The 13,845-nt window shown below is 34.1% G+C and overlaps 1 protein-coding gene across 5 annotated transcripts in view; it reads right to left on the bottom strand.

Moving 5' to 3' along the window:
- Positions 1–13,845, bottom strand: part of DMXL1 (Dmx like 1) — a 124,780-nt gene that overhangs the window by 75,233 nt on the left and 35,702 nt on the right. For 4 of the 5 annotated variants that reach the window (XM_044263371.1, XM_044263381.1, XM_044263391.1 and 1 more), the window contains exons 9-17: positions 12,659–12,827; positions 8,599–8,808; positions 7,531–7,784; positions 6,738–7,422; positions 6,529–6,650; positions 4,536–4,625; positions 4,354–4,456; positions 1,800–1,919; positions 1,036–1,257 (exon numbers count right to left, since the gene is read on the bottom strand). In XM_044263371.1, coding sequence (XP_044119306.1) covers positions 1,036–1,257; positions 1,800–1,919; positions 4,354–4,456; positions 4,536–4,625; positions 6,529–6,650; positions 6,738–7,422; positions 7,531–7,784; positions 8,599–8,808; positions 12,659–12,827 — 1,975 coding nt within the window. Of the gene's footprint in view, positions 1–1,035; positions 1,258–1,799; positions 1,920–4,353; positions 4,457–4,535; positions 4,626–6,528; positions 6,651–6,737; positions 7,423–7,530; positions 7,785–8,598; positions 8,809–12,658; positions 12,828–13,845 lie in introns of those variants that run through there. The other variant, XM_044263407.1, reaches the window with a different exon arrangement.

Below are 13,845 nucleotides of genomic sequence, written 5' to 3'. Positions count from 1 at the left end.
CTGCCAAACTCAACTTGGGCCAGAGTTAAATAAGAGGACTGTTTCTAGAAATATTTTTCTTACATTTGCCATAAGTTTTAACTGGAGTTCAGCAGTGAACTCCAGTTTGGCTAAGGGAATAGCTCTTAAAATTGTGTCAATGCAAAAACATCATTCTTTTTCACACTTTAACTTTCCTTGCACTGGTGCATCTTTTAGTAAAATATACAGGGATGCAGAATTAAAAGTTATCAAAACACTGTTAATACCCCAAGTCCTGCCAACTTCACCAATTAAAAAAGATTAAGTACCTGATAACATGGCACTGAAAAGTAATCAAAGTCAACAGTCCAAAAAATGACAGAGAAGTAGCAAAAAACAAAAATGCACACTCTGACTAGAAAAAACAAATAATTGAGTGATAAAAAGACAGATTTTGTGTTGGTTTTCTTGATACCCTAGAACTGTGGTTTGTGATCTACTCTGTGCAATCAGAGTAATGTGGGACCCTTGTTAAAAACAGCCTGGTAGGTATACCCCAGAGTCTGTGATTCAGTAAATCCTAGGGGTAGCCCAAGAATTTTTATTTCTAACAAGGTGCCACATGGGGATCTGATGCTGATGCTGCCAGTCTGGGGATCATATTTTGAGAACTACTGCCCTAGGATAAAGATGATAAATATATACCAGGACCCACGCACTTAGAATCCTTTAAAGACACAGTTCCAGGCAGCTACTACCAATATTATCAAAGTTGCCAAATAAGGCACAACCTCGTTACTATCTCTGCCCAGGAAACTCTGGGTTTTTCTTCATAAAGGCATCATGAAAATTTGTCTTGGAAATCAATACTTAAGATTACAACTGGCTGACAAATGTCAGAATAATCTGAAAACATAATGAGAATTTAATTTTTCAATGTAGGATACTTAAAATAGTGTTTCCATTTCTGCTTCCATGTAGATTTACAAACAGAAGTTGTGTCCCTTTTTAAATACCTTTAAATATTCATGGATTATCAAGTTTGATTAGTCTCTTTTCACAAACTTTACTAACCTGCTGATGGCTTAACACTTATTATTTCAACTCCTTCTGGCAAATTCATCTCTTGGCTATAAACCATTTCTGAAGTCAGAGTCAACTTGCTAGTACTCTGGAGATTTGCTCTGCAAGCCTGATACTTCTGTGAAAAAGGAGATACGATCTTCTCTGGAGAAGAAGAATAATGTTCTTCCGGCTGCCAAACTGCTTCAGATATTTTTGTATCTACTTTTTCATCTATAAAACATAAGAAAAGAACCAAAAACCGGGAGGGGGGGAATCCTGTAAGTATTAAAACAGCTATATTTTATAATCCCAAAGCCTTATAAAAAATATTAATAGGTTTCTTTATGGAAAGAAAATCAGAGAATCCATTTGCTTTATTCATTAACTGAATAAAACTACAATTATTTTCACTCAATAAGAATAGGTTTAGGGGGCCTGGGTGGCTCAGTTCGTTAAGCAGCTGTCTTCAGCTCAGGTCATGATCCTGAGGTCCTGGGACTGAGCCCTGCATAGGGCTCCCTGCTCAGAGGGAGTCTGCTTCTCACTCTCCCTCTGCCTGCTGGTCTGCCTACTTGTAATTTCTCCCTCTCAAATAAATAAATAAATAGAATCTTTAAAAAAAAAGAAAGAAAGAAAGAAAAGAATATGTATTTTTAAAAATGTACTGAACTATCTATCTATCTATTCATCTATCTATTCATATATAATTTATTCATTTAAGCCTACTTAAAGCTCCAGATATTTTAAAAAAAAAAAAAAAAAAAAGGACTCACCCAATGAGACAGGAATGGACTGTAAATGTAAATTCCACATGTGTAGCAATGAACGATTGTCTTGGGTACACTCTATCACAATTAGGTAGAATTTCTCAGAAAATCCATTAGGTGAGCTGCCTGTTGGTATTAATATTTTTCACTATTAACATGGATAAATGAGATAACTTATTAACTATGCCAAGTTAAAATAAATGAATTAAAAAAAAAAACTCTTACCTAAATTCTATATACAAAGCAGCATTATGGAATGCAATCAACTTTCTGATCATGTGAATTTGTGTTAAATTAAAACTTTAACAATTAAAATATATGTTGTACTTTTCACTTCTGAATTGTCAGGCTTAAATACAGACACATATCATAGTAATCACTATCATGTTATTCACATAGGTTAGACCACAAGGAAATTTCTGGAACTATGTGACAGATATTTTATTATTTTTTTTGATACTGTAAATCAACATATCATGATTAGAATTGTATTGCCAAACACATTTCTAAGTAAATAACTTCCATAATGGAATGACCTTTATCTAAGTTTATCTAAGAACCAAAATAAAGTTTATCTAAGAACCAAAATAAAGATATTCATCATTCACCCATTAAGAATTTTTCTTAGTCAAAAGGGCATAATTTAAGCAGTACACAAGCTGCTCAAAATAAAACTGCATCTAAAATATAAAATCAGTGACTCATTGACTGGAAAAAAATTAACATGGTTTAATGATGGACTTTAATCCAAGTTTCCTTAATTATAAACTAATTTTCACTATGTACAAAATTATGTAAAGAAAAGTAAAAAACCATATAAATCATAGAATATATAAAAATCAGAAAAATAACCACAAATATCTTAAGTTATATTGTTTTAAGAAACTAAATGAAAACATGGAGTCTTGGTATACTCTTAAAAAAAAAAAAAAAAAAAACCTAAATGAAAAGGTAACCTTGGTAATGGGTTCTGGGTGAGTTAGACACTTAAATTCCAAGGGTTAAGAGTAAGAATAAAGGATTAAGACTAATGAAAAAAGATCAAAGATCAACCTACTTCTGATAATTTTACTAACAAGAAAGACTGTCCTAATAACAAATTTATCTGTGAAGCATTTCTTTGGTTCTTGACACTAGAACAAAGAAAGATGAACCTGTTATATTTTGTGGGTGTTTTCTGGAAAACTTTGATAATCAAGATAATAGTTTTTTAGTAAAAGTAAGAATTTCAAGAATATTTTAAGAAATACTAGGAAAAATATTCATTTTTAGGGAGAAAAAAATTAAAAAATGAAGAATCCTAGAAAAGAAAATGCTAGAATAGATTTAAGATCACAACAAAACTCCACCTAAAACATAAGAGAGTAACTTCTTTAAAAAATACCTCAAAGAGACGTGAGTTGTTAACAATATTAATGTTAATATTTCGATATAAAAAATGAAAAATAAAGAATATTTTGTTGATATAAATAGCCCTTTATCTTGTATCTGACATCTTTATTTTCCATTTACAGTATCTTTCCATTATTATATTCAGAGCTTACCAAAGCACTATGTTTTGCACAGTTCACAAATTCTCAGGGAAAATGACTAAGTGAAAACAGTGGTAAGAAATTAGACATTAGACATAACAGTGCAAACTCAAAGGAAAAGAAAAATAGAAAAACGTGGAATTAAGAAACAGTGTACAAGAAATCTAAGAAAAATAACCTGGAACAAATACAGAATGAAATTAGTATTATGTGGGGCTTAATAACAGACTTTTAAAAGCAACAGGCAAAAACTGTATGGTTCATTTATAAGGAAAGTAATTTCTCAGTTTGCTTTGGCTCTATAATTAAAACTAATGACCAAGAGGTTTAAGCTTTATTTTGCTCTGTTTTCCTCTATACAAAATAACAGTTAATTTTTAGTGGAGGAGGTTAATTTTTTTTAAATGCTTAACTATGAAAGTATTAATTAAAACACTTTGTCTTTAAATTACAACTTGAAGCTTTAAGCTACTGCTTTAAATTGTAGATTTCTAAAAGGTCAGGTATCCAGATTATCCAAACTGCTCGTGCAGGACTGTATCTATGCAAAGCATACTCATATGCTATTAATAAAAAATCTCTATTATGCTTTTTAAAAAATATAACTGACAAACTCCTTTAATTTTTTCATGTTTTTTTTTCCTGGTTTAAGAATACAAAACGACTGGGTGACTGGGTGGCTTAGTCAGTTGGGCGTCTGCCTTCGGCTCAGGTCATGGACTCAGGGTCCTGGGATAGAGTTCTGTATTGGGCTCCCTGCTTCTCCCTCTCCTTCAACCACTCTCCCTGTTCATGCTCTCTCTCTCCTGCTCTCCCTCTCTCTCAAATAAATAAATAAAAACCTAAAAAAAAAAAAAAAAGAATTAAAAGACTACTGTGTATTTATATGGTAAATAACATCACAAATCTAATAGGAAAATTTCAAGTTCACATAGATGATACGAAACATTATAACAACTTATCTTTATTTACTGTTTAATATACTCCACATAATATTTCTCATTACATTAAAAAAAACTATTCTTTACCTGCATCAGATAATATTCTGTCTTTTCCCAGACTTTTCTTCTCAAGGTTATTCAAAATGAAATCTTCTTGAAAAACATGAAGCAGCTGGGTTTTTCTGCCTTGCTGAATGTAAATAAAGACCAACATAAGTTAACATATATGTTATTTCCCAAGGCTGAGTGGCCAGAAAAATAGTACTTACAAGTCTGGTAATGGGATCTAATGCGATAATGCATCCTGGCCTGGCTGTTGACTGTTGACTTACAATGTTAAACACTTCTCCAACATATTTCTGTTTTAAAAAAAACCATTTTATTAAACAATTAAATTAAAAAATAATTAATAAATAAATAAATTAAATTTCAGTCACAGTAGGTAAATAATAAGTAAGTTCAAGTTGGGCTAAATAAATTCACAAGTTGCTTTCATTATAAACACTTTAGGATTTTACCTTACTATTCATTACAGAGGAATGAGTAAGAGTTATGGTTCAGTCAACGCAAAGAAGAACAAAAGTAATGCATGATAAGGGGGAAGAACATTTTACATCTATAAATGTAAAAGACTGACTTCATTGTCACAGAAATGTTCTAAGCATCAAAGTTTTCTAGGCATTAATTTTGAGGTTAGAAAGATGGAACTAAAGAAACATGTTGCTATACTATTTATGTATGCGAGTTTCTCAAGCTATGCATATCCTGACTGCCCTAGTCAAGGTCACACTGTTAAATTGGATCTTCATCACACTTTATCTATGAGTAGCATTTGATTCTAGTGATCACTCCTTTCTTGAAATAACTGTCCTCACTTGGCTTCCACTATATGCCACATTCACCATACTTTAAACAATGGGATGCCCCAGAGTTCAATCCTATCACTTCTACTGTCCTTCCTTGATCTCAATCAGCTTCACACCTTTAAATTCATATACTGACAACTAGTTATTTTACACCTTCAGCTCAGACCTCCCTCTAAAACTATATCTAGTATACTACATCTCTCGGATGTCAAAGAGTTATCTCAAAATTAACATGTTCAAGACCAGACTCTCAAATCTACCTGCTCCTCAGAATTAGCATCTTAGACACTCTTCTCAACTCAATTCAGAAGTCATTCTATTCTTCCCTGTGCTCATCAACATAAGCCATCATTCTCTTTTTCTCATACATTCAGTCTAATCCTGCCTATTCAAATCCATATCTCCTGCAGGTCCTTACTCAAATGGTACCCTTTCTGTGACCAGTACCTTACTTGGCATTCCCTTGTGCAACATGGTTTCTCTCTATAACATTTATTAATATATTTTTGCCCTTTTTTCCTATACCCCTTTCACTAGAATGTAATCTCAGATTTTTGTCTGTTCTCTTCACATCTAAATTCCCAGCACTTAAATAATACCTGAAAAAACAGAAGGCCCTCAATAAATATATGTGTTTCTAGTAAAACACTGTCATATGTGTTTTGCAAATCTTGCATTCTGAAAAACCACACATTAAAAATAACTGAGGAAAAAGATAGGATGGGAGCAAGACCACTAACACCTGTATAGCTGGATAACAAGAACATTAACAAAAACACTAACTGGTAGCTGAGGAGATGGCTTGAATCCCCTAATCAAGAAGCTCAGTATGGCTGAAGGTTACCTCAAGGGATATTTAAATGTAGATACTAGCTTGGTGGAAGCGCTAAGACAGTGCAGACAGTGGTTGCTATTAGCTGTGCAGAGGAAGAAGTACCACCTGTCACAAGATAAAGGCTCTGCGATGATGGAAGGACTCCTAATTGTACTGCAAACAAGCTGAGAGCTTTTTCTTTCTGGGTTAAGATTAAAATTCTACTGCTGTTACTCCCGCTCCCACTGCCTTGAAAAAAACTGCAGACAAACCAACATAACTTTCACATTTATTCTGCCAGTGGTCCTCATTTATCTCTGAGCAAAGAAGCATTAGAGAGACACATAGTGTATGACACTAGATTCTATTTTTGGAATGAATGAAAGAAATGGTTTCTTTTTAAAGAAGCTGAGAATCGCTATAATGGTACATTGCAAATATGAAAAAAAATAAAGTAACCAGAAAATATACATCTATTTATCACAAACTGTATGTCACAATTCTAGAACATGCCTAAAAAGTATAAATTAAGTATCTAGAAACCTCATACTATACACTTACTTTTAAAAGCCATTTACTTACAGAAATTTCAGGATTGGAAAGCTCATACAGAAGTTTCTTGGCATCAATAACAGCTTCATATAATCTCAGATATTGTCCATCACTTGCTACAAAGCATGCACTAGGAGAGTTGCAGTATGCACCTAGAAAGTATTCACAAACATTTAAAATTTAACCCTGAAACGATGTCAGAAAATCTCAATTTCTTAAAATAAAACCAGAAAGCTTACCTAGACAGTAACTGGGTATAAGAGTGGGGAGCCATGCCACATTGGAAAATGCAGAAACATGTAGAGAATTAATCCGGGCAAGCTCAGAAACACCTCCAGAAAAAGACAATGGCCCGACCGGATCAACCCTCCAAAGAATAAGCTCACTATAAACTGCATTGGGATCCTGAAAGGTCACGTCAACGCTGTTTTTATTCTGTTGTGCCAAAGAACATTCTTCAGTATTTACAGGATCACAAGGTTGCTTTTGGTTATCAACATCTGGCGTCCTTAGTGCGTTGTGGTGTGACGTTGTCAGCAATAATGGTAATACTGAGTGGCAAGCTAAATCATTAAGATGAAAGCGATGACCACAATATCTAGATTTGTGAGAAATACTGAGAACTGTAGAAAAGGCAGATTCTTCAGCAAAACTGACCAGCCACTGATTCAGAGAGCCATCAGCATGCTTCGATATCATCATAACATTAGGAGTGAAAATACTTAATTTTAAACTATTAGTTGATTTACTGTGGCCAGAAGAGATAAGCATTGACGTAGAGCGCGTGAGGCTAGAAGGTTTTTGTTTCCCTTGCTGAATAGCCAAGTCAACATTCTTGGTGCAGGCATACATCACTATGCTTTTACAGAGAGAGTTCGCATCACCTGTGGGAAAAGCTACAGGAATTCTGGAAACAAAGGACACCTAGAATTAAAAAAGTAAATATCAGAACATATGATATAGCATGAAGAAGCATCACAAAACAGTACCCACATTTAATAAGCAGCAGCTCTCCTGAGATCATAATAGTACCTGGACTTGACGAAACATACCAGGCTGGTATTCGTCCAGCCAATCCACATGCCAAACTAGCAAAGAGCCATCCATGGGATGAATACTGAATAGCATGTCTGCATTTTTACTCCATTCAGACAGAAGTACTTCAATCTGATGATCGATGGCAGCTGATGGTAAGGGTACGAAACCTGAATTTGGTACCATTTTATCACTGCTCAATTCCTTCTTTTCATGATTTATTTTCAGATCATCCACACCATCATCCATTTCTATAAGCAAAAGAATTCATGAACCAAGTAAATACAAGCTATTAAGAAAGATCCTTGTAAATGCATTCAAGATGAAAAACATAGTAACTTTTAAATAAACAAGAAATTGGCTCCCCTTTAAAAATAACTCTGCTTCAGGGATATAAGGACACTGGAGTTAACTCAGCAGTCAGAAGGCCTATAGGATTGAGTCAGTGGATTAACGATAGAGGACTAATACTGGACTAGAGAATAAGAGTTAAACTTGCTGTACCATAATTTACTCAGAAGACCTTAGATTTCCTCAATGAAGAAGGCAGAATGGGGTCTATAATTCTGGGGTGAATAATTCAATATATTATTCAAGTGTAATTTGTACTCTCTTCATAATATTGGATTTTTTAAAACCTGAGTTGGCTACATTAGAGATGCTCTGGGTATATGCACTTATAACTGATATGACACTCTTATTAATCTATTTTAAAGGAATACATTTACAGTGTCCAATTTCCAGGTTTCCGTCAATACATAGTTAATTTTTAATAAGCTCCTAGGTAATGTCAATGTTACTAGGCCACAGATAGTCCTTTAAGTAGCAAGGCCTAGGGGCTAACAGAAGCATAAGCATGGAGAACCCCAAAGCCTATATCATCCTATAAAAGAAAGCCACCAGGAACAGGAATACCAACATTGGACTATTTGCTGAGCTACTCCAACGTTGTATTAACCCACTGCAATTTTGAATGTCTGAAGCTAGTAGCTTATATTACCCCATTATAAAAATCTTAGCTATTGTCAACAAACGACAATTTTTTTATTCTTCTTAAAGCTTTACCTTCATCAGATTTTACATCTGCCTGATTAGAGTCTTCTACGCTGGCCTCAGAAGACGGTTGCTCAAAACTTTTTCTAAGTTGCTGTAAGAAGACTTCCATGGACAAAGTAAAATGCAACTCCTTATTGTTCAGCCAATGTACCACAAAAGGCCCACTCTTCTCATTTTCACTTAGACTTAGAGATGTGATAGAAGGAAGAAGTGGAATGTCTGTAAAGAACAACAACAAAACACATACACACAATTTATATGTTTATCATTCCAGCATACAAAACATTCACACCTTCTATTTCTACTATGTTACACTTATCTTTAAACCTCTGTACTAGATTTTAAATAAGACTCCCAAAATAATGTTTGCCATGATTATTATTAATGATAAAAGCTTTAAAAATGGTAGATTTAACATAACTATTATAAAGGAAAACAATTACATATTTCAGGTCACAGATAATATTTATATATACATACAGGTATTTTCTTTAGTTCAAAAAATATTCTCATTAAGAGATAAATCTATAGGGATGCCTGGGTGGCTCAGTCGGTTAAGCCTCTGCCTTTGGCTCAGGTCATGATCCCAGGGTCCTAGCATTGAGTCTTGTATTGGGCTCCTTGCTCAGTGGGGTGCCAGCTCCTCCCTCTGCCCACTGCTTCCCCAGCTTGTGTTCTCTCTCTCTGACAAATGAATAAAATCTTCAAAAAAAAAAAAAAAAGGAAGAAATCTATAATCTGTAGACATGTTAAGAGGAAAGTTTCCTTAAAAATTTCTCTAAGAAAAATGCCATCGATATGTCAAAGGAATAAGTGGCTTATTTATCTCAATTTTTTTAAAAATAGATTTTATTTACTTATTTGACAGAGAGATCATAAGTAGGCAGGCAGAAAGAGAGAAAGAAGCAGGCTCCTTGTTGAGCAGAGAGCCCATTGCAGGGTTCAATCCCAGGACCCCGAGATCACGACCTGAGCCAAAGGCAAAGTTAACAAACTGGGCCATTCAGGTGCCCCTCATTTATCTCAATTTTAAAAACTTTTTAACTTAAGTTTTTAAATGACCTACCTAACTTTAAGCTAGATAATGCCATTATATTAGCATCAAGATTCACATTGGAAAGCAGAAACTGAGATCTCCATCTTACATTCAAGGAAGGCATTCAAGACAAAACCAGGTTAAAAAAAAAATTCTTTCTTGGTATTATTTTTCACTTAATTGCTGAATTAAGTATACTGAAGTACAAATTCAGAGTAAATTGTGACAAATGATAATCCTGATTAATAGAGAGGTGAAGAAAAGTTTATCTATCATATTAAATCAAATAGAAACTAGATCATGCTGGAATCTGCAGAACAGTAAAGGTTAAAATGGATTCAGAGAAGGAAACTATTTTCCACAAATTTATTGATTTTTTAAAGGAGAAGAAAAATAATTTGACTTAATTACCTGTTCAAACAGTGTATCAATTGTTAGATACCAGTGAAAAACAGTATTATAGGAGATGAATTATAAAGGAAAGGATAAAAGAACCTTTCTCCTACCCCTTCTGTTGAAGGCAAGTTCTAAGAGTTGATAGATATATCCAATCCAACCCAAGAGCTCTGTTTATAAATGCACATTCATTACTACATTATTTGATTTGTATTTATCTATCCCTTTTTTAATGATGGGCTTCACAAGAGCAAGGATCACACTGGTTTCCAACACTATACCTTCAGTTCCTACCACTATCTCTAGTTGCTATTTGGCACAGACCAAACACTCAGGAAATGTCTTGAGGGACTGTATTGCCAATCCTATTATGCCTAGGTGGATATACATTAGTGCCAGGGAAATAAAGAGTGTCCTCAAGAATCCTATTCAGTATGATTTTCTGATTTTCAAGTTACAATCAACACCAAAAAAATCAGCAATGCCTCTATGAGACCAAAGGCCAAGTGTTAAATACACACGGAGAGGCCAGGTTAACGCAGGCTTTCAACAACAGCACTCTCCGTAAAAGGGACCTTATATTTCTCCTATCTCCTGACCTCAAAGAACTTTATTGAAGCCATTTTTTTATGACAGATCTTCAGGGAAAGGGTATAAGAATTATAATTAGAAGAAGATGTTCTTACAAGCTCCCCTCCTCTATTTCTATTGATGGGTAAATAAGTGAAACTCTATCTGAAAGTTTGGCCTTGAACGAGAAACACAGCATCCAGAAAGGTCATTCCAAAAGGTCTAACTTAGGGAAAGAAGATCTCCATAGTGTCTAATCTAGCTGCTTATAGTATTATTCTGCTTTGATTCATTCTACATGTATGGATTTACCCTAAGGTCTTAATACCTAAAGAAAGGTTTTAGAGTTTTCCTTATTGGAAAGTTGTCAAGGAGATGCTACATTGGAACTCAGGGTTATTTTTCTGTAACCCCTCAGCCTTTTCCATTAAAGGTAAGAATCCAAGCTTTCTCTATTTTCAAAATGTTGTCCTTTATTCAGAAAAGACTTTCACAACAACTCCAGTAGACTCAGAGCTGCCTTTGGGTATTAAAAGCACTGCCAATGTATGTTTTTTGACAAAGGTAAGGATATTTCCCAAGCCTATATAAAGTTTTACTAAAAATAATTCAATATTGTCCTTTTATTTTCTTGGCTCATGGATTCTTTTAGAGTTGGGACTCTTGTTAACCAAATAAAAGCTAAAAAAATCGGCAAATACTCTATTCTTTTTTTTTTTTTTTCAAATACTCTATTCTTAGTGCAAGTATCTCTACCCTTAACTTACCAGAACATTTCTCTCTTTGATTCAGGTAACTAACAAACCACATTTATTGCTATATTTCCTTAAGGAATGTAGTAGTACTGCAAATCCAGGGGGACAAACCATAAGAGACTCTCAACCACAGGAAAACAAACTGAGGGTTGCTGGAAGGGAGAAGAGTTGGGGGATGGGATAACTGGGTGATGGATATTAAGGAGGACACTTGATGTAATGAGAACTGAGTATTATATGAGACTGATTAATTGCTGAACTCTACCTCTGAAACTAATAATACACTCTAGGTTAATCAACTGAATTTAAATAATAAAAAAATTAAGAGATGGAATATTTAAAAAAAAGAAAATAGGTTATGCTACTCCATGCATAAGAATATCTCCAAAATATGCAAAAATTAAATTGTGGTTATCTACAGAGGAGAAGGACTAGGGTGGAGCAGAGGTAAAAGAGGCTTTCACTTTCCACTTTCTGTACAGATGGTATTTATTATGTGCAAATACTGTTTTTAATCTCTTCCCAGTAACATGCTAAGGTTCCTCTTCAAATGCTCCAACTTCGACCAGTTGCTTTTTAAACTCACAGAAAACATTTACTGAAAGATGAGCACTTTAAATCTTCAAATTCATAGATAGATCCAGATATTCTAGATTTTTAAAAATCTAATAGTACATACTTGACTACTGAGGTAAGTTTCTTAACTCTTTCAGTTATAACTTCTACATATTTCTGTCCTACTTCTGGAAGATCACCTAAGACTAAGCATTAGACATGTTTTATTGTTTTGTTTTATTTTTTTAAGATTTTATTTATTTATTTTCCAGAGAGAGAGAGAGCCCAATCAGGGGGAGAGGCAGATAGAGGGAGAAGCAGGCTTCTCACTGAGCAGGGAGCCCGATTGGGACTCCATCCTAGAACCCTGGGATCATGACCTGAGCCAAAGGCAGATGCTTAACTGAGTGAGTCACCCAGGCATCCCTACACGATGATTTTATTTTAACAACTATACAGTAGTTAACAAAATACTATTCTACGGTGTTAACCTGTTAAGTTTTAGCTCAAATCGCAACTTCTGAATAAACTAATGAAGAATCTCAATGACTTATTAAGATCTTAATCACAAACCAAATCATAGCTTTAAAAAGCAAACAAGTAAGCAAAACCCCATTTTTATGTAATTAGTGAGCTGGCTATAATGAAAAGTTAGATAAGCAACTCTTCTTACTTATTCAAAACTAGAAGTAAAATGTCTTTGTTATAAAATTAATTACTCAAGACCAAGAACAGTTGTTGAACAGCGTTCTATTACCCGTGGCTGGGTTGATGCTGGCAGCAATATGAAAGTGGCAAAGTGCGTTGGCATGCAGCGGAGCATTTCTGTGGACATGATGAGGGTCCTGCTGGTGTGGCAGGTATCCAGTATGCGCTACGACAGGAAGTGATCTCCTCCGACCTCTGCGAAAATGTCTCAGATTTACCTGTACCAGTAAAAACAAAGTAAAACCAGTGGCCACAATGTCATAAGTATATACATATGTATGGGTTACAAAATGATTATTAGACATTATTCTCTACTTCATTTCTCCATTTTAACTAATTTTTAATTCCAGTATAATTAATAGCATTACATTAGTTTGAGTTATACAGTATAGTGATTCCACAATTCTATACATTACACAGTACTCATCATGGTAAGTGTACTCTTACTGACTTATTTTAAATATACTTTATTTCAGAAGAATTTATGTGTACAAACATCTTTCAGTACTTTTGTGCAGCAAATTTGAAATCTGAAAAATAAGCTTAGAACTCAACTGCCTAACTTTTTAAAACCATCACAAATATTTTGCAATTTTTATTTGGTTTATTTTTCTGGTAAGTAATTTTCTAAAACAGAAGTTCACAGCAGTGTATCTGTGGATAATGATGTCCTTATGAATACTATTCCCTTTGTGTCCAATTTATCCCCTATGACCATAAAGCACTGAACAATATGCCCTCATACATTACGATGATATTTCAAGTGGCATGGCTGACTTACTAAGCTTTTTCAGAGATCACTTCATTTGACTCATAAGGCAGAGTGCTGATATTTATTTATTCTCATTTTTCATCTGATAAAACAGTTTCTACAGAATGCAAGGTCACCTAAGCATAGAATGAGAGTCTTCATTCCTAGGTAAGACCTCTTTCAGCTGTTATTACACATAACCATTCTATCAGTTGTTAAGTTTCCAGGCAATATATATTTACTTATATTCTGAGCCCTGAGAATACTCTCCAAATTTGACAAATAGTTTTTCCATAATTATACAAAGCATTCAAAGACAAATCACTTTCTGATTTCCATATCAAGAAAATAAGAATCTGTATTACTAGTGTATGTTCAACTAATCTATATATGAAAAATTTACTTTTACTTTCTATACTAATCAGTAAAATAAATACTTCAAGGGCACCTGGGTGGCTAAGTCAGATGAGTGTCACACTTGATTT

The sequence above is a fragment of the Neovison vison genome, chromosome 1, assembly GCF_020171115.1.
Source record: "Neovison vison isolate M4711 chromosome 1, ASM_NN_V1, whole genome shotgun sequence".
NCBI lineage: Eukaryota > Metazoa > Chordata > Mammalia > Carnivora > Mustelidae > Neogale > Neogale vison.
This window is presented reverse-complemented; position numbering and strand designations above follow the sequence as displayed.